Below are 25822 nucleotides of genomic sequence, written 5' to 3' on the forward strand. Positions count from 1 at the left end.
AGTTAGAGAAGGAATGCAGCAGAAAGCAGCGTTACTCTTGCATAGAACAATGTACTGGAAATAATATGTGTGTGTGTGTCTGTGTGTATATACACACATATATATGCATAACACCTTTTTAAGAACATGCACATCGAAAATCTCGGATCACAGAACTGTGAAATACTGTGGTCTGTCCATGTCTTGACAGAAAGCTAGCATTCACTAGTACATGTAGTAATTTTTTTTTTTCCCTGACCTTAGGAAGAAACCTTTATTCTATGTATTTTTGTGGTCTAGGGAGTACATCAAGCAAGAAAGTTGTCCAAATGGAGCAATATTGCACTTACAATCCATCAGTCCATAGATAACGGTTGCGTTTTACAGTATCATCGACCTCTTTATTAACTTCAGATGCGTATACAGACTTACAGGCATGGCTGCAGATGCAATCGCAGCTGTTAATAACATATATATTATTGTAGGATCTGCATTTTAAGATCTTCGCTAACTTCCTATTTTGAAAACTCCAGAGAAAAATGTGGATTTGAGGTGGTAATACAGCTTCTCAATTTGTGAACTGTTTTCATCTCCTAAGTTTTTGAGGGAATCTGTGAAGTCGTTGGTAATAATTATATCCTAGTTTTATAATGGAATTACAAAATGCTTCCTGATTTTCTTAAGAGTAGTCACTTCTCATTACACCCACCTGCTTCTTATTCTCTTGGTCCAGGGAGTGCGCTCCAGTCTGTATGCTGCAATGGGAGAGTCACAGCCATATAGGGCTGAGAAGATGAAAATGATTTTTATATATATGCTAAAGGCTAATAAATTAGTCTTCACCTGGAAGGAGTTCTATAAGGTTAAAAAAAAAGGTGCCTATAGGTGAGAATACTTGAGCTCAATGTATGCATTTAAAAAAACACCTTTTGTTAACTAATTAAACTTCATAGTTTATTAAATGTGGACTTCAAGTCATCCTTTTTAGAGTAGGGGCATTCTTTTAAGAATGTGTCAATTGATGACTGCAGACTGAAAGTGTTACAAACTACCTCAGAATATCAGTGCCCTGAGACACAGCACTTAATCCTCTATTATGGTGCAATAAACCTCATTTTTCTTGGGTCACAGTTAATGAATGTAATGGCAGTCTGTCTATCATAGGTTATTATGTCACAGATAATGATCTTCACGCAGACAAGATTCCTTCAGTCCTGGCTCCTAGGTATTATTTCCTTTCCAATTACATCTCCTAACTCTCTTTGCTTTCAACTTTTGTCTTGCAAATTTTCTCTTGCATTTTTCTGATCTTCGTGTCATGTTAATGTCATCCATTTGCCATACGTATTTTGAAAGCAATATTGTTTGTGTCGAGACAGTTCTGGGGGCCCTAAGCAATCAGCAACCTTGTGCTGATTTCTGCTCAATTGTAAGTCTGCGTTGCACTCCAATCTTGTGTTATTAAAAGACTCTGGAACAAAAAAGAGTCGTGGGGATGTAACACTCTTAAGTAATTGTGATCTTGTTATGTACAAACCTTTTTAATGTTTTAAAAATCTACTCGGGAGCAATTCTGCTGACACAGTTCAGATCTTAAGGATGTGATGTTCAAGTGTGATCCAGCAGTGCAGAATTCACAGAATAATTTGTCCGGTACTGCCTGTATTTTAGGGCCTCTGTCTCCCTCATCATCATCTTCTGTTTAAGGTCCAGAGTGGGTCACTCAAGTACTTTTCCACAGTTTTTTAGTGTCACTTTAATTTATGGAGTGTCTGGGTTGAGACAGCGGCTGCTATTCATTCTCACGGTGTCTGATTTCTGACAGGTGATAACACCTGGGCAGAACATCCGCAGAGCTGGAATGGTCTGCAATCTAACCTCCAGAATGCGCTAATACAGTAAGAAGTCAGTATTTCATTAAGAATAAAATTGGTGTGGACTGCAGATGAAAAGCAAGGATAGTACTGAGTTTGTATCCTTCCTGTAGAGGTGGTTTAAAAATCACATCTTGTGATTGTTGCTAACTGTGGAGTGTATCTTTGAAAGTATTGAATGTTTATGCAGAGTTCTAAGTGAATTTATTAGAGACCATCTGGCCATGTTTATACAAGTTTGTTTTGATCCCTACTCTGCTATATGGTATTTCAAATATTTTTTTCTACTTTAACTACAAGACTTGTGTTTTGAGTTCATATTATAATGGTAAGGCTAAGGATGACACTGAACTTGTATTCAGTTGAAGATGTTTCACGAAAGTCCACGTTTGTACTCTATTTGGAGACAGGACTTTCTTCACAGCAAGATGTGTCCTTGTAGTTGGCACAGGTTGACATGACTAACCAGGCTCGCCGAAGGGCTGTTGCTTTTACGTGATTGATGATTCCTCTGAGCAGCAGTGGCCTGGGAACTCCCTGACATCGGTACCCTGCGTTCAGTCCGCTGCATGCTGCGGACAGCCTGGCTGAAGCTGTAATTGTGTGCGTTAGCCTGGCTTTAAAAAGCTTCTCCTCCTTTCCCAAGAGCCATCTCTTTCTGTCTAGCTGTTCCTATTTGCAAACAGGCCAATAATCTTTGAAGTGATGCTGGTAATTATTAGTAGGTAGCATTTGGGCAGATGCACTTGATACGGCGGCACGAGGCAGCTGCAGCCTTGCGGGCCAGCTGTTCGCCTGCTGAGCTGCGCAGCCACCATCCTGGCCATGGCAGTGCAGCTTCTGCTGCCCTGAGAAAAGGAGAAGGGTGAGGAGCATGTGTAGATTAGACTGTTAGCTTTTTATTTGTATAGAATTTTAATGATGAGATGAGAAAACAGTCTTAGGTGATAGAACTGAAGCAGCAGTGAGCAAAGGAGTTGGTGCTTGTGTGTCCCACAAATTGGTCTTGATGATGTTACTCTGGGGATGTTTTTTTTTTTTTAAACTCTGGATATATACTGATCTTATTGTCACTGTGATGACAATAAAACCTTAAATCTCTTGTTCTTCCTGTTAAATATATCAGTATATCAGACATGGTATTTATGTGTGGCTTTATCAACAGGAAACTCAATACTTTTTTTTTTTTTTTAAAAAAAGGCAAAAATATGATGATGTAAAGCTTTACTTATCCTCAGTTGGAAAAGAGCCCATATATTATTGTTACCAGTTTATTTCTTGTAACAAATAGGTGCTCCATTATTAAAATAAAAAACTTTAATTGTCTGTCTTCCTAAAAAGGAACCATGTGAACATCTGAAGGCCCATTAAATGTTACTTATAAAACATCTACTTTATGCACTCCTTCTCCACACTGCTGCTTATTTTATTCAAGTATGTGGATTGATAAGTGCTGCTGACTGCGTCTTGCATGGTTGTATTCTCCGAGTTTCCTGTCTGTGGTCATTAGAGAAGATGACCATGAAATCTCATGCTGTTGTCATCACAGACTCAAGGTTGAAGGGTCCAGTTCTTCTGGGGACAAACAGGAGTGTAGATTATTTTTTTACAAGCTATTGTCTATTGTTTAATTTTAAGCTGTCAAATGTGAAAGATATTGCAGGGAATTTCTCACTTGAGTGCCTGTACTGAAAAATGTTTGCAATAACTTCTATTATGTTCTTGGAGTTAATGAATTCCAAAAGATGGAATAGGGAAAAAACAATCAAGAGCCTAAACTTTGAGGGAGAAAACAACTTGCTCTCCTTTTTCCTGCTTTCTTTAGCTTCTGTCATAATAGGAATTAATACAAATAACAAACATAAGTATGGAAGAGAGAAAAGCTATACCTTTAACTTGTCTCTTCGGTTTCAGGTTAACAAAGCCCTTGTCATTTGCGGATTGTGTTGGGGATGAGCTGCCATGGGGATGGGAAGCTGCATATGATCCTCAGATCGGTGTATACTATATTGATCACATCAACCGTAAGTATTTTTCAATTTGCAATATTGGTTATGTAAGAAGGCTCGTCTTGGTTAGACTTCCCTGAGAAGCTTCTAAAGCATCAGTGGGAGTAGGGGAAGATTTCTTATGAGAGTAGCGTAGTTAAGGTAACAATTTCTGATTTTCAGTGGACAGCTTCTCCCGTTTGTTGGGGATCGTTGCAGATGTATTCTAGCTGGCTCAAAAATTATTCATACAACTCTTAATCTTTTTTTGTGGAAGAAGTCGATGTAACATGTCATAAATAAAGATGGTTTATGTCTGTTGGTGTCTGTAAAAGTGTAGGATGTTTGGTGGCTATTAAATATTCAGTAGTTCACACTGATGGAGATAGTCTGATACAAGTAACAAAAACTGGCTTCGGTCTAACTACTGAAAGGAACTATTGCAGATAAGGTGGTATGGAGTGTGGGGAGGTATTTATAACTTGTATAGGAGGTCTGGCAAATGTACTGTAGTTCTAAGAATGATGTAGACTACATTTCAGGCTATAAATAATGGTGTCTTTTGTAGTAATTGGAAAGGGAATGGGGAATCAAAATGCTGGGGAAAATTCACCCTTTTGTATAGCATTATTGGTTTTAAAAGGCTTACAAGAAAATCTGCTGGTACAAAATGACTGCATGTGTTTCTACGTGTATTTCTAGTTGTATAGGAGTTATGTCTAAACCGTACAAAACTATAGCAAAATTTGAAATACAGTGCTTGTTAGAGCTACTGAAATGTATATCCATGAAAGCGTTTCTATCTTCTTTTTATGTGCTTGTTACTTCAAATTAATTGATAACTTTTTCTATTTTCTCAGAAATTTTCTTTAATAACATAACAGAAGAGATTCAGTTTGAGATCAATACCTGAATGTAGGTGCCAGAGTGCTGTGTACTTACTTAAAAATAGTAAGGTGTCTATGGCAATTTGAGATGCTTTACATTAGGAGAGACAACTGCACAAGGTCACTAGATACAGCATGGATAGTAAGAGACCAGTGGTCTTCTGGAGCAAAAGCTGGACACAAGACTTGTCACCCCATGGCATCTCAAATGTATGGGCAAGTGCCTCAACCCTGATAAGTCTCAGCTGCTTTTGTAGTCAATGGTGATCTAGTCGATACAGTCAACATGATGTAAAGTGTGATGAGCTGGCAGGATGTCCGATTTGAAGATGAGCTGATTTAAGCTGGGTTGGACTGGAACTCTGGTAACTAGAATGGGACACTAGATATCTATTGTGTTTATTGAACACTTGCAGATAGACACCTAATCTTGAACTGAATCCCACCCAATAATCTCATTTGAGCTTTCACAGGCCTGCTTTATTGCAATAACAATGAGAGTCCTCTGATCTTAACACTGATCTTGACGTGTGATGTTAAACGTTCCAGAACTTTAAAAAAATAGGAACATATTGATTGAATTCAAAAGGTGAAGAAAGTAAAGGATTTGCTTCTGAATCTAAATGCTGGTATCAGAGGAAACTTGTCTTTAACTTCTGCTTTGACGAAAACTATAAAACTTAAAGCTATGTTATTTGGAGCAGGCAATCTGCATTTCTGGGTGTTTTGAAAGAGCTTTCAGATCACTGCTCTGATAATCATGCTCCCTTATTTCATGCATACTCAAAACTTTTAACTAGTTCTAAAAATCTGTCTTGTAGCTTCATTGATTTTTCTTTTTTTTTTTTTTTAAGAAAAGTTAAATATTTTATTTACTTTTAAACACTATTTCTGGGCATTAAGGGTGAATTCATGAATATTATAAACTGTTCATGGGTTGAAGTTCTGCTTCACGCACATGTAAGATGTTGAGGCTTGGACAGCATTGTCTTGGAATTCTCTTGAGGATTGTTAATATGCTGCAAGCACTAATGCTTCAACTTAATAGAGGAGACTTGCATGTACCCATCTGTACACGTGTGTCTTTCTGTGGCTGTGAAAATAAGTGCAATCAAATAGATTTCTTTATAGTATGTTAATGCGTATGATGGATGACAAAATGGTGTACTTTGGTATACACTTAAAGTGGTTTCCATCCATGGTTCAGGAGTGTGTTTGATACCTGTTGTATATGTGTTGCTTTGTACCAATTTCAGTGAAACTTCTTATTTTGTAAGGTGGTATATTTTAGTTTTGTACACTGTATTCTGCGCAGTGTTTTGGTGAGAATATGCTTCAGTTGCTGGGAGGTAAACTGGCTAAGAATCTTAGAAGGCGGTCATTTGTCTGATGTGCCAGATGTGGAGATTATAACTTCGTCTGACGGGAGTACCTGTATTGTTTTGATGCTATTTGTCCTGGTTTCAGCAGGGATAGAGTTAATTTTCCTCTCAGTAGCTGGTGTGTGGAAATCCCTAGTATGGAGGTCACTAATAATTAGGGGAAAAAAGCTTTTCTAGAAGGCAGTTTTTTGTGCCTGCTTACTGCTTTGTTAGCAGTGTAATAAATCAGATGTGTTGAATATGCTTTTTTAATTTGAACTGTTAAAATTCTGTCAGGACAGTGTCTATGTTAGAACAAGGAAGACTCCGTTAGTCTTTCACCTTTATAGATTAGAATTTTGTTAATTCTCTTTTACTGGACAAAGAAGCCCACTGAGAGATGAAAAGTGTACCCACTGCTAGGAGGAGAACCAAATGGATAGATGCCTGAAAAACAGGTTGAGTAAAGCAGAATTTCAGAACTCATAAATGGCAGCTTGAGGGATAGCACCTTGGAAAGAAATCGCCCATGTGTTAGGTAGGGAGAGGTGACTAAAGACGTTTCATGTTCACTGCCTTCTGGCTGAATTTATTTCAGCAAAATGTTTTGAAGGAAGGCCCATTGATTCTCTCCTCTTGCATCTCATAATTAATTGTTCTGAACAGCTTCTCTCATTTCATTTTTTTTCCTAGTGTTGTTCCTACTGCGTGCGTCTGTACAAAGCTCCATTTGATACAACTGTGAAGTTTCAGATTGTCCACAGGACTTTGGAGCCATGTAGTAAAATTAGCCAATCTTCTTAAATTTCTCAAGCCAACCCAGTAAGCTATGAGCAGCAGGCTAGACCTTAGTGAAATAGACTGTAAATTCAGAAGGTCTTACTCATGATTGTTCCATCATTTTCTGTTAAGAACTCAAGGTTTAAAATGTTAAGGATGGAATTTCTATTAGTGGTCAGTGCAGTACTTAATTCTGCTCCTCTTGAAGGACAGGTATTGGCAAAACTCCTACTAATTTCAAAAAGCATTACTAGACGAGACCTTGCATATTTCTGAAAATTCTACCAAACTTCTGTAATGTCAATTCTTAAAAAATTATTTAAATCAATATATTTTTTAAAGTATATTTTTTTCTCCCAGCTGTGTAATTACCTGCTTTAGGCCTTTACCTTCCCTTCTCCCATACAAGCTTGAGAAAAGCCTACTTTCCTTAACTGCCAGTGGAAACTCAATTTGTCTTCCACAGAGCAGGGTAAGAGTTGGCTGTGAGCAGCCTGCAGTTGTAAAACACTCCCTCAGACTCGAGGAACTTGCTTTTGCTGTCGATATGTTTAAGTATAATTTAGTTTTATTATCATCACACATTTTTTATAATTTTACATGTTTTTATGATTTTTTTTTTCAAGTACAGTTGGGTTTTTTACTAGCTCTTGCTAATTGCCTTAGAGCTTTATCATGATCCTTTTGGATGATGTAACCCACTTTGAGAAACACTGACTGAGGTCATTACTTTATGAATATATTACCCCAATTAGGAGTTTTAATGTGATGCTTTCAGCTTCGAGGGAGACCAGATTACAGGCCATCTGGCAAGGCAGACCATGCATATGATGTGGGTGTCTAATACCGTAGGAACCTAAATGCTTACTCGCAGGTTCAGTAGCACCCTTTGTTAGAGGGATGACTGAAGGGATGCTCTTTGATGGTCAGGGACTGAGGAGTTCCTTTTGTGCAGGATCCTTCTTACTGTGGTTTGGGACAGTCCAAAGATTTTTTAGCTTGTGCTGTTCACTCCTATAATCTTTATTGTGTATGTGTACTGATGTGTTCTTGTACTTCAGCTGTCTAATTTGCTAACATTTACTAATTTTGCTAAATAACGTGGTTAGGAACTCAAGGCAATACCAAAACCAACACAAACCTATTACTCCATTTTGTGTATCTACAGGCATGGTCATCACTTTCACATTTTTCCAATTCTTCTGTAGGGTTTTCAACATCAGGCGTTAAGTGGCTGAGCTGCAAACATTTATGCTCTTAGAGCTTGGATTTGCAAACACTTTTAAGCTGATATAATCTCTGAAAGAATTGGACCTGCTCTATTGCTACCTCTGGCCTTTTGTTCTGTCTCTGCAATGTTTTTGCTTGTACTGGCATGAACATTTGCATGGCCAGACAGTGAATCAGATCAGGGAGCTGATTTGAGTTGAAACTAATCTGGTATGGAAAAAAAAAAAAAAAAAAAAGTTGCTATTTGTTCTCCTTTCCACACCCCTTTTTATGCAAGCAAGATTGCGAAGGTGACCTGGGGAATATGAATGGTCAGGTGGAAGAGACAGGGGACAGCTGCTTTTCGTGGTAGCACTAGGTGAAGATATTTTGAAATTACACCCTTGAACTTTTATCTGTTCCGCGCCCTGTGCAGGCTTGCCAGGAAGTAGTTTTGACTCTGAGGCTGTGATTTCCAGGTGCACCTCTCGGGTGGCGGTGCCAGCTGAAGTAGCAGTCATTGCGTGCTCTGGTTCCTGCCCCACATTGTGTCAGCATGAGGATGTGTAGTAAATGGGGACAGCAGGGAAGCCCTCTGCTTCCTGAGGTGTGCGAGTTGTTGTTGCCAATCTCCTCTTCCTTCCCCCAGCTGCTCAGGTTTTCTGATCCAGGTCATTGCATGGGATGCATGTAGATGAACAGCTGCAGAGGTAATGGGAGCAAGAAAGGGAAGCTTCTACACCTGGCTTGACATGAATAGTCTGAGGGAATCCTGGGCTGGGACAAGTTCTGCCTTGCCTTCAGCACCCTACATATTCCTAAATAACTTACTGCCTTTACTTCCAGTTCTTATTTTCAGGCTCAGGAATAACCAAGCAAGTGGTTGTTTTCTTAACTTCATTGATGTAGTTAACCTATAAATAAGTGCTCTGCTGTTGGTAATGTTTATTGACGAAGGTAATAGAAAGGAACTGAATGACAATATTTAAAAGAAAAGGATGGGAAGGAAGAGCTACTGCTAGCCCAGTAGTATTTCAGTCGATCACGTAATTTTCTTTTTGCCACTGTGTACTTTGTATTCAATATGATGATTTTTCTCTCTACTCTCCACCCTCAGCACTTTTCTTTGAAAAGGAGTTGGACGTTTACCTTTGCTTCTGCAGCTCTTCGCTACTTAGTTTTAGTTGTCCACTTTAGAAGCATGAATGCACCTTTCCCAGAGACTACTTTCTAGCCCTGTTTTGTCCACAAAGAAAAATAAATTTGAGTCAAAGTGATGCTAAAACATCAGGAAGCATAGAGGTAAAGAGATTTGTCTGCTTAGGTCAAGAATAGAATTAATTGGAGATCCATATTTCCCCACTTGGTTTCCTTCATTCTTAAAATTTCAAAGCCTAGCTGTTTACCTGTACTGTTTGACACTTATAACACAATATTTTGACTACAGGTATTCTAATTCTTCTTGTAATCTTAGACTTTCATGCCAGTTTACACCCGCACAACTGGTTTATTTGACACAGAGATTTTTGTGGATAGACTGACTCTTCTCTACTCCCGCCTGAGACTCAGGTACATCTGCATCTATGAAAGTATGCCAGACTGTATTTTCAGACAGGGAATAAATCTGAAAATCTCACCGTAAGTCTGCAATTACCATTAGCTCGAGGGAGTTGAATGGTATATCATGATCATAAATGTGTACTGTTTGTTCCCACGACACATCACCTTCTCCTAAGCAAGTAGTGACTTGCAAGTATTTGGAAAACAATTGTGAAGACTCTTTATCATCAGCAACACATGGTGAAAACCCAAGTGCAGTATATCTTATCTTGAATCTTATTTATAGGTGTCTTCTCTGCCCTCGGCTATAGGAAGGGATTAGAGTAATCTACTGCATGCTGGCTACAGAAGGAGAGCTCGAGCAATGAAGGCTCTGGGTTAAAGATTATTTTCGCTGCTGACTTTTATGTAAAGATGGTACTTGCATGTTTTTCTTATGTTTTAGTTCTGATAGCCATAGCAGTAGAACATCACCTGCTTATTGGATAATGTAGAGCAAAATGAGTTTCTGGTGCATGTGACTGTGAGATATATAAGCATATGCTTCCCGGTATCTACAGGAAACTAATGTGCCATAAGGAAAACATGTTCAATATTTCTTCGTAAAAATCTCTGAATAAATATTTCTTGGAAATCTGCTCATGCTTGCACAGTATAGCTGGAAAACATTCTCATTTTATCTCATTACTCAAATTCAAGCACAGAATTATTTTATGGAAAAGTGAAGAAGGTTGTCTGGAAGAGGGGAGGCATTTTTTGTGTGCGTGTTCTATGGCAGGAAACAAACTGTAGAAAGCTTGGTTCAGAGCATCCTCTGAAAAACCTAGTTTGCCTTCATGTCTGTCTTTAGAACCCATTTCCATCTTACTGTGTGGCAGAATGTGATTTTCTTTGAGTATCCAGCAATGTTTTAGATCATTTTAAAGACATTATATATGTCATCTTGTTGGGCTGCAGAGCCTTACTGAAACGACTGTCTCTGTAATGTGCTATTCTTTATTTTTATGTACCTATTGAACAAATATATCAGTCTGAAATTATGTAATATTTGTGAATTCTTCCTCAAATTTTTGAGTACAAATTACTTTTCTTGTTGTTTGAGTTTGAATATTTTAAAAAGTGGGAGGAAAAAGGAATAAGAAAAAAAAATGCATTCAGAAAGCCTCTAGTATGTAAACAATAAAGCACATTCCTTAAGCCAGTCTAGTAACAGTTGCTTGTTGTCCCTGAAACTAGTGCCAGTGCACTTGCTCCTTTGCTGTTCGTTAAGACTTGCCTCTCAGTTGCCTGCAATATTTGTTATGCCAGTAGAAGTACAATGAAGTTATATTTGCACTCTTTTTTTCTTTTTTTTTCTAAGTGTATTTTTGTCTGATTGCAGGCAAAAGTACTGGAGATTTGAAAGCCCGTTTATTTATCAAGAAACATGGGATATACTTGTAGAACAAACACATCCATCGTGATTACGTAATGTTGATAAAATTACTTTCACCACCCACCACTAAGCTAACTCACGTTATCCTTTGGCAGTTGATATCAGACACCATTTTTCTTCTTCTGATGTTATACGCCAAAGTGTTGATGTTGGTTTTGTTTGTGCTGTCTTGTAAATCTTGATTGTCCTTGACTGCGGCTGACCCCCGTTTGGCTTGCCTGCAGCCCTCTTCCAGGGGCTTGTCCTCAGCATGCAGTAAGTTGCTTTCCAGGGATCTCCTCCTTCTCAAACTACGTCTGTGGAGTAGGATGTAATCGTACCACAGGACAGGCATTGGGGGCTGTTCAAAACCAATCTGTACTTCACGTGCACGCTTTCTTCAGGTGTGAGATTCAGGAGAAGCTGCAGTCATGAGAGATCCTGAATGTAGTCAGCTATTGGGTTTGGGGTTTTGAGGCCTGTGTTACTCTCTTGAAGGTGGGGTTCTGTTGGGTTAGAGGTAGTAGTCATAGAATCATAGAATGGTTAGGGTTGGAAGGGACCTTCAAAGGTCATCTAGTCCCCTGAAAGGAGCCGGGACATCCCCGACTAGATCAGGTTGCTCAGAGCCTCATCCAGCCTGGCCTTGAACGTTTCCAGGGATGGGGCCTCCATCACCTCTCTGGGCAAGCTGTTCCAGTGTTCTACAACTCGCATTGTAAATTTTTTTTTCCCTAATATCCAATCTAAATCTACCTCCCTCTATTTTAAAACCATTACCCCTCGTCCTATCACAACAGGCCCTACTGGACAGCCTCTCCCCATCTTTCTTGTAGGCTCCCTTGAGGTACTGGAATACCGCTATAAGGTCTCCCCAGAGCCTCCTCTTCTCCAGGCTGAACAGCCCCAACTCTCTCAGCCTGTCCTCATAGGAAAGGTGCTCCAGCCCTCTGATCATCTTCATGACCCTCCTCTGGACCCTCTCCAACTGGTCCATGTCCTTCTTATGTTGGGGGCTCCAGAAGTTATTAGAATAGTCCTGTGATTATTATGCAAGGTAACGAGAAACGTCAGGTGTAATGGAGTTATCTTTTCAACACTTACTGTTTCAGAGAAGTTGCCCTCTGACACTAGTTGAGTTCTGACAAGGTGCAGCTCGGAGCACAGCCAGCTACATGCAGCATGCTTGTGCATCGCTCAGAACCACTCTTTCTTCAGGGCTCAGCCACTTCAGTTTTGCCACCTCTTGTCTTGTCTTGTAGTCCTGATTTCCAGATCTGGAAACTTTTGTGTGAGTTAGCATATGAGGGAGAAGGTGCATGGTATCGATGAGTAGTAGATCCATCCTTAAGATTCTAATGGATGAGTAGACCTGTAAGTAGGCTTGCTGCTGCCAAATTCTCCAACTGGGTGGTTCTTCCTCTTTTATACTGGCTCACTGGACTTTTGGTAACATGGTACAACTCACGTAACCTGCCAGAACAAGGTGTATCTGCTTTTGTGTTATATTTTGGAGCCGGTGGGTGTTTGGGTGGGCTTAGTGCATCAGATAAACTTTGTGCTGGGTTGAGCGAGCACCAGAGGCTGTGCAAAAGAGAGCATGTGAATGTGTAGCATTGGGGAGTGTGGGTTCAGGTGACATGGTGGAAACCATCACTGCCAAAAAGGAGGGCTATTACAGCAGCTCCAGCTGTCGCACACAACTCCTCCCTGCTCCTCTCCCTACAGATCTCAGGTCTATGGTCCTCGTTTGTAGCCAGGTCAACCGGTTTCTCCTGGAATAGCCTCTCTTTTGAGGTGGTGATTCTGCTACATTTACAAACTGGAGTAATACAGGTATATGTTTAAACAGATGAGAGTTCTCCCTTTAGGGTTAAAAGTATAATGCCATGGTTTTGACTCCTCTTGCTATGTATGTGTCCTTCTCATGCAGCAATCTAGTATCTCCAGCATTTATTTTAGTGGGACCCCTTGAGAGTACTTGTTCTCTAACTCTGTTGCCTAAATGGAATGTGTCTGACTGAAGACAGTTTTACATGTAGGTCATTCTAGAGCCAATCGACGCTATTATTTTGTTTGGCAAGGGGGGATGTTGGGAAACTATTGCTTCCACATATTGTTAATCCTGTAGTAAAATGTCCAATTCTCTCATGTCTAGCAGTAGGGCGTCAGGGAGCCGTTCCCTTCCCTGCGGGATTTTCTAGTGGGATTTTAATTTCATGTATTTTAGGGAAATGTGATCTACTGCTGATAAGGTAATAGTTTCCTTCTGTTCAAGTAGACTGTAAAAATTTGGCAGAGCTTCCTGATAGTAGACAGGAGCATAACATGTGAAAATATCTAATTAAAAAAAAAAAAAAAAAAAAGACATGCCTGACTATCGCCTGTGTCCTATGTATAATATATCTTCTGTATAATTACGCAGCGTGTGTGTAACATTGCTGCCCTTGAAACAAGTTCTAGCCAAAAGAATAAACAAAACTTCTGAGGCAAAAAGTCACTCCTGGCATTTTTTTTTTTTTTTTTTTTTTTTAAATTAATGTTTGGGCCAAATTCTTTGCTGAGTTTAAGTGCATCAAACCTGGCTGGCAGTGAGTCAGGAAGAGTGCATTTCACAAATAGCAGTGTGATTAAAGCCAGCGCAGCTTGCTCTTCTGTGTTACAGAGCTGTGATCCTTTCGGTGCACAGGGACGTCCTTGGGTGGAGCGTGCCATCCTGCCACTTCTGGCGTTCCACTGAGCAAAACCTCAAGTGTTTTCTGTCTCATAGAATTTCCCCCCAGTGTGAGTAGTCACTCAGATCTTTAAAAATAGGAGGAAATAAATTGCTTGTTTTTATTTTTTTTATAAATTTATTAACTACGTACTCACAGTAATTTGTTTAAAGTTAAATTAATTGGTTTTAAATCAAGATCTCTTAATGGAATTCAGTAATTTTGATTTGCAAGTGGCTTTGCCAAATGATGCTAAAACCAAATCAAATTCAGAATGTGTAACCAGAATATTAGGCATGCCACCACCCTCCTCAGTTTGTTACTACGGATCATTATTTTGCATTGTGATTGGACAGAAGAAGTTGATATATAAGGATTTTTTTAAATCTCAGCAATTTTTTTTTTTATAGAGCCCGATGTACAACTCTTAGTTGTTTAAAGATCCATTTTAAGGAGATTCCTTTAGTTCATACCTAGGTTTATGCCACAGAAGACAATGGCCAGTAAGTATAGCTTACGCATTTTCTCTACAAGAAACAACTGAACTCTTGAATTTAACTATCTGGTGGCGCAGAAAGTGTTGGAGAGGTCATGCTCAGGGGGGTGGTTTGTTCGTTCTCCACTGCTGATGGTTGAAGTCCAGTTAGCTTTTTCTAGAACAGATACAACTCTACAGCTCTGTCTAGTGTTCATAAACAGTGCTTACTCTTCACCTGACCAGCAGAAATAACATCTCCCCATCTGTTTGTTGCATGGTTCGTATCTCCTGCAGACAAGGTTGTAAGGCATCCTCTTGCAGTCACCGGTGGAAACATTTGTCTGCCCTAAAAAAGGAATGAGATATCCCAAGTTTATTTTACATCAGCTGTTGAATAATAAGACTAGGAAAATGTTTGGATGTTCTTTGTGGTTTAAATCTCACTCTTTGATTTAAGCATGAAGGGCTTCACATCTCATTTTGAAATATTCAGCAAGCTGGTACCGTAATGACATGCGTGCAACTACCCCGATAATATTCTTGTGTATACAAGTTTGACCTCAACAGCAAGTGCTTAAAACGTTCTCATCCAAGGAAAAAAATCCTTATCTTTGTGAGGCTTTACTCTGAGATGTATAAATATTTGTTTTTGAAAGGAGAACTCTGCTTTTTAAAAAAAATTATTTGCTCTTGGAAGGTACATATTCTCAAATACTTTTCAAAAGGCTGCACTACAGTACCAGAATATTATCCCTAGTTCTGTCTTCATTTTTTTTCTCTATGGGGTAAACCTACTGATTAAAATTGAGACAACTGAAAATTATAGATGAACAAGCATATGGTGCTGCTACACCGGCATACATTTTTTACCCACACACACATATACATACATACATATATATATATATATATATATATATAAACAACTTGCCAAGCAAGTGATATGCCTTTCTGGGTTTTCCACTTCATAGTATTTAAAAAGACATAGAATGAAAAGTACTCCACAACCTTCTCTGCTTGATAAAAGTTGAGTAACAATTCTGGGGTAGTCATTCCAGTACTGCTTTGCTTTTTCCAGGATTATGTATTTTCCCGACTGAGCGCTCATTCTGGAATAAAATACACGCAGATAGAATTGGCTGAGAATAGTTTGGCCAATGTGCCTACACAGGCAAATACCTAAACCTCAGTACGCTGAAGTTACAGCGTGCAATTTTTAAAATGCAGGGTTACCTTTAACTCGTTTATAACTGTCAATATAAAAGATGTTAGCTCGTACAGTCATAGTATTGTTTTGCACACGCAGCTCGGAGAGGCAAAAAGAAAACGTTTGATTCTATTTGTCAGCAATACAAAATAATCTGCTTTTGATCAGCTTTGTCCTTCTCTTGCAGTCACAAGGACAGGGCATCTGTAGGCCACATTTTAGGACTCTGCAGGCTACATTTGGTCTTTGGGCTGCATGTTGAGCAATCCTCACTTAAAACCTACAAGGCAATTACCTGCAACATGCTCGAAGATGAGACCTTCCAATCTTGTAAGATTATTTGGTGGCTGCTATTGCACTCTTAAAACACAATCACATCATTACATTCTTCTAAAAAACCAGCATAACTGCATTTATCCTATTTGATCATTGACCCGTGAGAATCCCGCTTCGTGCTCTTCATCCTGCTTCACAAAAAAAAAAGACAGCTCTGGAAACCAGCATGCCTTATCTTGTGTAAATAACTGTGAATGTGGAGGTGTGTTAAAGCACAACAGCAATAAGTGGCCACAGATAGGGACATGTGTTGACTGTGTAGGAGAGAAAAGGTATCAATTTGCTTCTTTGTGTGCCTGGTATCATTGTGGAGAAGAGCAGGTGGCTGTAGACATGGATATATGTGTGTGTGTCCGAAGCTATTGTCAGTTTTTTTGGAGAGAGTGCTGGGGTTATTGGAAAAACCACTGTGTATAAAGCTTCTCTGCTTTTATCTTTTATGCACTGCACTTGGGTTTGTGATTTATACTCTCTGTGTATCTATTGTGTACATCTAAGAAATACCTTTCCCAAGTAGAAATGCAGAAGCTTGTCATGTTTGTAAATGGTGGGGAAGGGGTCACCAGTGGGGTGCAGGGGGTGTGTGTATGTGTATTTATTTGTTTATTTTTAAAAGCATCAGCAGTTCCATAGACATTGTCAGTGTAGGATTCTGCAGGGCTAGTTTTATGGGATGCTTCTTTTTATTTGCATGTCTTTTGGTTTACAGGATATTAACACCCAAAAAAAGGCTTTTGAAAAACTGGTAGTTAGTCAGTATGGGAGACTGTTATTAGCCAGAACCTGTCCTTACCAGCTTTTGCTGTTACAAGTTCTGTTTTCATATATGGAGTTGAAAGAGTGCCTTCTCCCCAGGAGTGCGCTTCAGCTACAGTTCAGAGCAATCGGGTTGGTTCTGCTGCAGTTCGTTTTTCCCCCCATGTCTTCTGCCACATGTTCCCATATTTCCGTACCCCCTGCATTGATTCTCACAGTAAAGCAATTCAGTGGCAGAAATCTAACCCAGAGAATAAACTTTCCTCCTCCCTTGTTCAGAAAAATTCTGAAGTCAATACTTTGGTACTGAATGTTACTTTTGAACTCAGTAGATCAATGTTGATTTATAATATGTAACTTACAAAGAAAATGCCCTGTGGTGCACATTTGCATTTAAGTTTCAAACTTTTCATGTCTATGTCTTACAAGAATGATTTTGTACTTAGTATAGCTTTAAAGGAAGAATATTCATTGTACAGCTTCAAGTAATGCTGAACTAAGTCGGGAAATATTAATGGTTAGATTGAACATTCAATCTTAACTCTTCCTCTTTGCACATTTACATTTTTAAAAAGTCTTAAAACCTATAATTAGATTGATCTCATCACATACTTTCTTAATATATACCACTATGTTATGTCTGATACTCTTGTCTACTGTGTGTTTTCTGTGTGGCTGCTGAAGTTTAAATGGTTAACCGGAATGAAGCCCTTCGTGAATTAAGGGCCTGTTCCAGATCACTCATTTGCATTACCTGGGTAGTCAGTGGAAAGAAGTAGACACCTCAAAAAGGCAGTTTGATCCCATCTATCTTGGGGCACCTGTCTTGGATGGAGTGAAGTGCCCTCTGAGGGCAGTCCTCACTGTCTGTGAACCATAAAAGAAAGTTGTATCTTGGATCAGGTGCCCTAGCAAGGATGGAGTTAGGTGAGGATATCTGGAGGGTTAATGTTCTGTTAGTTCAGTTACAGGGGAAAAGATAAAACTGTTTTCATAGAGGGAAAGGAGAGAGATAACCGCTATAAACCATGAATAACATATGGCTGTAAAAATTAATGAAGTGGGGAGGAGGGGGGTTGAAAAAATGCAATAGCTAAGATTACTTTTCTTTTTTTTTTTTTCAGAAATGCATTCAATTTTAAGATATCATTGAAAGACTTTACTGATCCAAATATTTCCAAATATTCTGATGCAAAAAATAGGTTTGTTTTTTTTTTCTTGAGTTTTAGGATGTTATTAATTCGAGATTGAAGATGTGGAAATTATCTACCTAAGCATTTACCTGTTTTACTGTAGTTCCTAATTTTACAATTGATTCCTTAAGTACTGTTTCTTACACACACTATTGTGTCAAAGAAAAACTTAAATAGAATTGAGCATCTGCTTAGTAACCAAAGACAAGCTGCAGTTTACAGTTCTATAACTGCGGCTTACAGGCAAAGAAACAATTTAATTGTCGACAGATTTCAGCAAAGGTCTCTTTAAATCCTATTTTTTTTCTCCTGTAAAGAAACAACACAAATAGAAGATCCCAGGAAACAATGGAGGCAAGAGCAAGAGAGAATGTTAAAAGATTATCTGATGGTAGCCCAGGATGCTCTCAGTACTCAGAAGGAGCTGTACCAGGTGAAGGAACAGAGGCTAGCACTTGCACTGGATGAGTATGTACGGTTGAATGATGCCTACAAAGAAAAGTCAAGTTCTCGTACAAGCTGTAAGTACAGTAGAAAATACAATGTAACTTCTTTCATCTGTGCCACGCAGGGGATCCTCTTTCTTTTTAGGATGAGTTTTGAAGGTTTGCTATGAACACCTTGTACTCTGGCTTTTTTAGAGATAGCATCCCTACTTTTTTTAAAAAAAGTTATTTAATATAAAGATATTCTGCTGGAGAGAACCCTCTTCTCTCCGATACAATTGAACTCCTTTGAGCCGTGGTTTCAGAGCAGTTTGCTCTGAAATCTATTTTGTCATGCAGTTTGTCAGAACAAAATTCTGCCAAATCTGGGTTCAAAGTCAATAGGATCTCTTGCACTTCATGGCTGCATACTGAAATGACCCTGCTGTGTTGACAGGTGTCTGCAACAGACTAAGAAGGGAATTTGTTGCTGCTTTGTAAGAATAGCATGCAATAATTTTGTAGCCTGTGTGCTCTGATCAGGGGTGAAGTAGAAACACAGTGTTGGGGAAGGAATTGGCGTGCAGTAAAGTGCTGTCAGAGGCCTGTCACTGGCCAAACGTCTCACTGAAGTAGGTAGTGTGATAAAAGTAACGTGTACAGCTGCAGAAGAGCTGAGTGGCAGACCTATGAGGCTTCTGAATAAATCTGCTTCTGCTTTAGAAATCTCCTTAGAAATTACAAGTTCCAGGAAGAGGCAATCATAAGATGGCTCAGCTAGAAGAATGGGAACAGAAAGCAGGGGATAAATAGTCAGGGAGAATGAGCTGCTTTAGGTTCGTAGGATAGGCAAAAGAGGAGAGATACCAGATAGTGGTAGAGGGAAAAAAAAAAGGGAAATTTTGGTTGTTCATTAATTACAATCATCCTGCAATGCTGACTATTCTATAAAGGATGTATTTTTAAAAAGTATTATATGTTTTTCTGCACTTTGTAGTTTTAGATCAATGTGGATTAATCAAGGAAGGGACTAATTAGTGATTTTAAAGTATTTAAATATTCATCCTTTTTTTTGTCTCCTTAAAAAAAGTGTTCTCAGGCTCCTCATCAAGCACAAAGTATGACCCTGACATTCTGAAGGCTGAAATCTCCACTACAAGATTAAGGGTGAGAGTGCTTAACTCGTATTCGTTTGTGTTCTGTGTTTGAAAGTTTATGAATATAGAATAAGCAGAGCTTGAACTAGCAGTCATATCCTGTATCTTGGTACTGAAACTTCCTCATATTCTCATTAAATACCATTCAGAGGGTTTTAATGAATTTTTTAAGCTATCTCTGTTACTTTCAGATAACACATTTTGGGGAAACTTTGAGAGATATTATAGTTAGATATGGGTTTAAATAAATCTGATAACTGTTTTCACTTGTGTGCTTTTGTTTTTAAAAGGCAAAGTAAAAATCTTTAGGTGAAAACAGAAAAGTAGTAGGCCAAGGTGAGCTGCAGCTAGATGACTGTTTTACACAATCTTTCTTCTGTGAGCAATGCACCATTAGTGACTCGAACTGCCTTCCAAATTTCTGTTGGTTTAAAAACAATTTTTTGATAATGGTGTTTTGTCAAAATGGAGCACTTCAGATCAAGAATGAAAGTTTATGTTTGTATTTTGAAATTACTAATGAACAAAAATCCACTGTTTGATCAACTGTGTTCAGTATGAACTTTCACAGGTTAGTCTCTAGTGAATTTGTCTCGAATAAGGAGGAAATGGTGTGGAAGACATTTAAAATCTGTATAGGAAGTTCATTTATTTAAGCTGTGGCAAATAGTGCTCGATGCATAGTCTGGGCTTTCTGTAGTTAGCAATGAAAAAAAAATCAGATCAAACCATGCAGGTTGAAAAGACAGCACCTCACAGCAGAGTCCTTCGATGGGGGCTGGAATACTGACTGTGGGAGCAAAAGCAGCGCGAGTGAGCAACTCAGCTCTTCCGTTGCCCCCTCCTGGTTTCTGCACAGAGCAGCACTCGTAGAAGCCTCTGAGAGTAACATCCTCCTTCATCTGGAGTAAAAGTTATGATTAGGAGTCTAAACAATTAATGTTTAAAAGGAACTGTGGAATAGCTAATTTAAAATTTTAAAACCCAGTATAAATCAGGGATGGGATACACTATAAAACTGGCATCTGGATGTTGCCCTCCTGACTGCTTGTACACCTGTTCATTCTTACCAATCTCAATTCATAGTCCCATATCCTTTAAGGAGAAGGGAAAGGTGGTTAGTGAGAGAACTTATTTCAACACTAGAGAAGGAGAGAGGAGAAATTTTGTATGTTTAGTAGGGAGAATCAACAGTAGTAAGGACTCTGTTGGGAACAAGAATAGAAAGACAAGGCAAGAGCTTCTTTCTAAAATCAGTGGAACAGTAACAGATGCTCCCTTTGGCAAGGGGATCACTAGTGTATTTGGGAAATTAACAGTGTTGTTGAAGAACAAAAACACATGACCAAATTTAAATATAGTCACCTACAAGTTAAAGAGGGGAAAATTCAGACATGGCCCTGTGGTCCATTTTTCCTGTTACTTAGCTCTGATCACTTCCCAGCTCAAGATGCAAAAACACTGAATCACCTCTTGGCCACAGATCTACAATTTGTCTGTTCACTGAGGAGAGAGGCAGATGTGTTAATCACAGTAATTCATTTTTTGGAGGTGCTTTCCTCTCTTTGTCGTTTCTTGGAGTCAAGGACCTTGATATCCTGCTGTTTCCCAACACCTGATTTATTGGCATTGCAAAGTCCAAGTTGCATATGTGCCTAAAATAGGTGACCTGAATCTTGTCTGCAGAGTTTAGAAGGGTGCAGTCCAAGAATATGTGTATCAGCATAAAGTTGTCATCCAAAGCCACTGGATGTGAAAATCATTGAGATAAGAAAAAGTGGAGCCCTGTGATGCTAGGGCTGGAAAGTGGTTTTGATGGAAGATGGCAAGAGAGGTATGACTGTTATCATAGTTTACCCTAACTTTAATGTTTGAGGATGCTTGCTAATATGCCACCTTTTGGCATTTTACAGTATATGCATGCATGGACATAATGGGAAGCAAAGTTAGTCATTAGTGAGGTGCTAGCCAGCTAGTTGGAACTTGCACATTGTTTAGTGAACTATTAGGTCAGATGTACTAAACCTGTTTCTCTCACACTGGCTGAGGCTTACTGGTATCATCAGGTTAATGGTGGCTGGAGGGGGGAAACTCAGCATTCGAGGAAGTTCTGAATTGGCCTTTGGCCTTTTCCTGGTTAGCAGTGTTTAATATATGCATGCGGAGCCTTTTGGATACATGAATTGCCTATTGCACAATAGATCTTGGAGCAAATGTGACAGAAATAGGGCAGCTGGTAAAGGAAATAAGCAGGAGAAGAAAGACCTTTCTCACAAGATCAAAATTGAGGAGTCTGATCCTGCAGTGGACTTCGAGTGGGGCCATTTGGGGTTGTAGTTAGTAATCAGTAAGATAATTCAAAAAACACAAAGCATATGTGATCACAGTGTGTTGCATGCATATGCAGTGAGTAGGGGCTGCACCTTTATAAAATCACAAGGCGGAGGGGTGGGGTGGTGGTTGTTCTGTTAATTCTCGAGTGTTGGGAATAGAAGGGGGTTGGCATAGGAGCCTGCTTGAAGATGCAGTTAGAAGGGGGAAGCGAGAGAGGCCTGTCAGGTGACTCAAAATGATGTACAGAAGCAGTAGGAAGGGGGTGGAGGATAAAACAAGTGAAGAGTTGTGAAAAAGCAGGAATTATATGAAAGTTTTGAAGGAGAAGACGAGGAGCACAGGAATAGTTTATTGCAAGTATGATGCGGTAAACACAGAGTCTATATTACCATGTAGGTCACGTCCTTCTAGGATAATGTGCTTAACTCACGTTTCTTGATAATGAAATGATGATGAATTGCAGCAGAGGACACTCAGAAGATGATCTTGAGGAAAAATGTAAGGGTTTCTGAGAGATCCAGTCCTCTAAGTAGAAATCAAGTATGCCTTCTGCTATTACTATAAGTTCACATTTCAGATTTGAAAAAAAAAAAAGTTTAGCCATTCTGTGTTTCTCAGAAAAGTTGGAACATCTTTCATATTTTACACATTACTTTACCTGGAATATAGAGGTTATATCTGTTCATTTTCTGTAACCTTGATCAGAACACTTGAGGATTATTTTGGGGGTTTTTGTGCTAGTCAGGGAAGCAATAGTTAAAGACCGCTGAATGTGTACTTAGAGACATTGCATATTTATCATGCTAACTATTCATTATGGTCAAAATAAAAACAGTTTTCTGTCAAGTAAAACAGCTAGTGATGATAGTTTCCAAAAGCCTGAACCTAACCCCTCATCTACAGAACAGATTTTGCTTTGGAGAAAGTGGAGATTGAAAGGACTTTATTTCTGTCACAGAAAATTCATTAGCCAGAAGCTACAAAGTTGAATGCCTAAGTATAATTCACAAAACTGTACAAAGAACCCTGCAAATCACTGGTTATTTTAGATGTACAAAGCATTTTAAGTCTCTTGGAAAGCTAGCTGCTGATGCTCAGTACTTTTAGTAACTTGACATGTTTAGCATCTCACTTTTTTTTTTTTTTTTTTTTTAATTTGAAGAGTAGCACCAAGTAGGAAGTCTTGGGGATTTGTATACAAAAAGTCTTGGAGACATATTTTGAAATTAATTTCAGTTAAAGTGGTCAAAATTCTTAATTTTAATATAAGCTGTTTTTCAAAACAGTTGAATATCTGAGGACATATGTGAAAACAAGCAAGAATTTCACAGTGGTAGGTGAAAGCAGGGGACTTCCAGCAGGCTTTTCCTTTTTTCATCTTACTGATTGCAAAGTTAAAAAGCCTAACAATACCTGGCTAGCGTGTAGAGTGCAAACGACCCGGGTATAGATGTATAAATACCAAAATTTGTGACTCCACATTTCAAGGAGACATTTCTGTCTTTCTGTATGCTGAGGATTAATTTTAATATCTGTTAAAGTACACTCCTTTAGAGGTGGTCCAGAAACTTTTTTTTAGTACGTTGGGAAATATGACATAAAAAATTAAATGGAGGATTTTTTTTTATTTAATCTTGATTTATTAATATTTTGTAGTGTACTGATATCTGCTTACACCTGAAATAGCAATATTCAGATTAAAAAGCAATTGAGCATGCAAATTTAGGGAAAGTAGGCAATGGACAATGTTTTGGCAAAGACATTTCTATTAAATAGACACATATATTTGTGAGCCAAATGTGTTTAGTGATTGTTGTCTTTGAATTAAATGAATGTGAATCATATATTTAGGGATATGGTGTCTGTAAAACTTTATAAGACAGGATGGTTCATATGGGTGGGGGTGGGGGGGAGAGCTTGCAGTTTGTCTTTTAGAGTGCAAATGACTTGAGAGCTTCCTGGAATGAAAAAGTGAAAATATAATAAGCCTAAAAATAAACAGCAATGTCCCTGTAGGACAGTTGGAATGCATGCTTAACAAGTGAGAAGTAAATTACTTGTTAAAGTCCTCTCAGGTTTAATAACACAGTATGATATCGATACAAATAAGGAATATGATTTAATCTGCTTATGTCCCTTTAATACTAAAGCATGTTGCCCATAGACACCGGGAAGAGAACAGATCCTTTTGTTTTTAATATGTGTCAGCAGAGCAATTTACTCTCGTTTTTGTTTCATCTGATGTAAGAATACATTAATTGTTCAAAGCCATGTGTTACACTGGTTAACAAGAGGAATTTTCTAACTCTTGCTTTGATTTAACACAAGGTTAAGAAGCTGAAGAGGGAACTCTCTCAGATGAAGCAAGAGCTGCTGTACAAGGAACAGGGCTTTGAAACACTGCAACAGTGAGTAAAAGAAAATAGTTGAAACTGACTTCAGTCACCTGATTTCTTTTTTTTTTTTTTTTTTGGAATTGAATCCATCTTATGTGAGAGAATTATTGGGGGGGGCGGAAATGAGAATCTAATAACTCTTTTTGTAGTAGTTAGGAACCAGGAAAACTGTAGAATTTGCAAACCTATTGTGCAAGTGTTAACATGAGAAATCTGTTCCCCCTCCTGTTTTTTTTCCATGAGGTAGCTTGTGTTGCAAAGAGGCAGAAAGAAGGGCAGTGGTTAAGGGTCCTGAGGAAGAATTTAGCTGCTTTGTGTGTCCTGCTTAAAAAAAATAATAATTAATTTAAAAGTTGAAAAAGTAATTCTGTCTCTTTCCTCCTTCCCCACCTCTAAGCTCGAGAGAGAGAGGAGAGTGCTGTTCTTGGAGGTATAAATGGTGCACCACTGTGCAGGGTTTGAAATGAGTCACAATTTGGGGATTAGAGACCTGACTTTCTTTGTTTGCTGGGATGCCTGATGTCTAAAGGGCTGATGCTGAACTGGATGAGCATTCTGGGTATTTAACCAACTGGATTATTAGGGAGTGAATTTTTTTTGGTCTGAGCACTCCCTGCTGCTCCTCACTTACAAAGTTGGGCCGTAAAATATTAAACATTACTGGAATTGTCACCACAGAGAACTTGCTGCAGAGGAAACCTTGCTAATAAGAGGGTTTTCTTGACTAATGTGAACAGAACTTTATTAATGCTAGTTGTTTTCCATGTTGTGGTATGTACCCATACATTAAGGATATATTTACACAGTAAAACGCGGAGCTGTGTGCTGTTAGTACACTAGTTCTGGCAGCAGAAGCAATATTGCAGCGTTAATGTAATATTGTCTGGATTCATTTAACTTTTTTCTTAGGACCTCCTCTGTATGGCAGTGAACTGTAAGATAAGTAATAACCTCTTTCCTGGAGAGTTTGCAAAATATATAGGGAAGATGGACAAAAGGTGAGAGAAGGGAAGTGTATTTCCATCTTCCAGGTAGAGTACTAAAATGCAGAGAAGTAATTTGCAAAGGGTGACAGAGCATCTGTGTTTGAGGCTGAGAGATTGGAATTCAGTTCCCAAGTCTAACCAAAACATCTTGTAGCCTATTGCCTGTGTATTTTAATAGATTGTTATATACAGTAGGAATTTTTTGAAGTGTGAGAAAAAAATTCTGGTCTAGGAAATGGCCAATCTAATTATGTGATGTCAAAATGGACAAAAAATGATGTCAGAGTCAATTGGGAACTGCAAACCATCAGCACCTTAGGAGCGTGCCAGTCAAGTCTCTATCCTTCTTCATTTTGACTAAAACAGAACTGTAAGATTTGTTTGTTATTTATATATATAAAGACTAGCGAGGAGTGAAGGAAAAGGATAATTGATTGAATTTGTCTAACCATAAATCAGATTTCATTTGAAGCAAAATTTAGAAGAAAGACGTATTGATTCTAAAGCTCAAGGTAATAAAAACTCATGCTGCTGTCCCAGGATTAAACGTTAGCCAATCATGCTGGTTTTATTATATTAATTCAACAATGAAGTATTGTTTTAAAGCAGCTTGCTCACAAGCCATTTTGATAGGAATCCAAAGCATGTTTCAGAAACTGTCAACAGCATTCCACAGGAATACAATGGACGTTTGTTTCTAAAATTCACTCAGCACTTTCAAACAGTACTAATCTCATTAATTTAAAACAGGAAGATGGAATATCTTGTATGTCAGAGATTCTTCTTGT

General features: G+C 38.6%; 1 protein-coding gene across 3 annotated transcripts in view; it reads left to right on the plus strand.

Annotated features, from left to right (window-relative positions):
- Positions 1–25822, plus strand: part of WWC2 (WW and C2 domain containing 2) — a 102228-nt gene that overhangs the window by 32700 nt on the left and 43706 nt on the right. For 2 of the 3 annotated variants that reach the window (XM_086747283.1, XM_086747284.1), the window contains exons 2-3: positions 3768–3877; positions 23981–24060. In XM_086747283.1, the coding sequence (XP_086603409.1) occupies positions 3806–3877; positions 23981–24060 (152 nt within the window). In that variant the 5' untranslated portion in view covers positions 3768–3805. Of the gene's footprint in view, positions 1–3767; positions 3878–18053; positions 18258–19251; positions 19329–23980; positions 24061–25822 lie in introns of all 3 variants that reach the window. The other variant, XM_086747282.1, reaches the window with a different exon arrangement.

The sequence above is a fragment of the Chlamydotis macqueenii genome, chromosome 4 (assembly GCF_036417535.1).
Source record: "Chlamydotis macqueenii isolate bChlMac1 chromosome 4, bChlMac1.mat, whole genome shotgun sequence".
NCBI classification, from domain to species: domain Eukaryota; kingdom Metazoa; phylum Chordata; class Aves; order Otidiformes; family Otididae; genus Chlamydotis; species Chlamydotis macqueenii.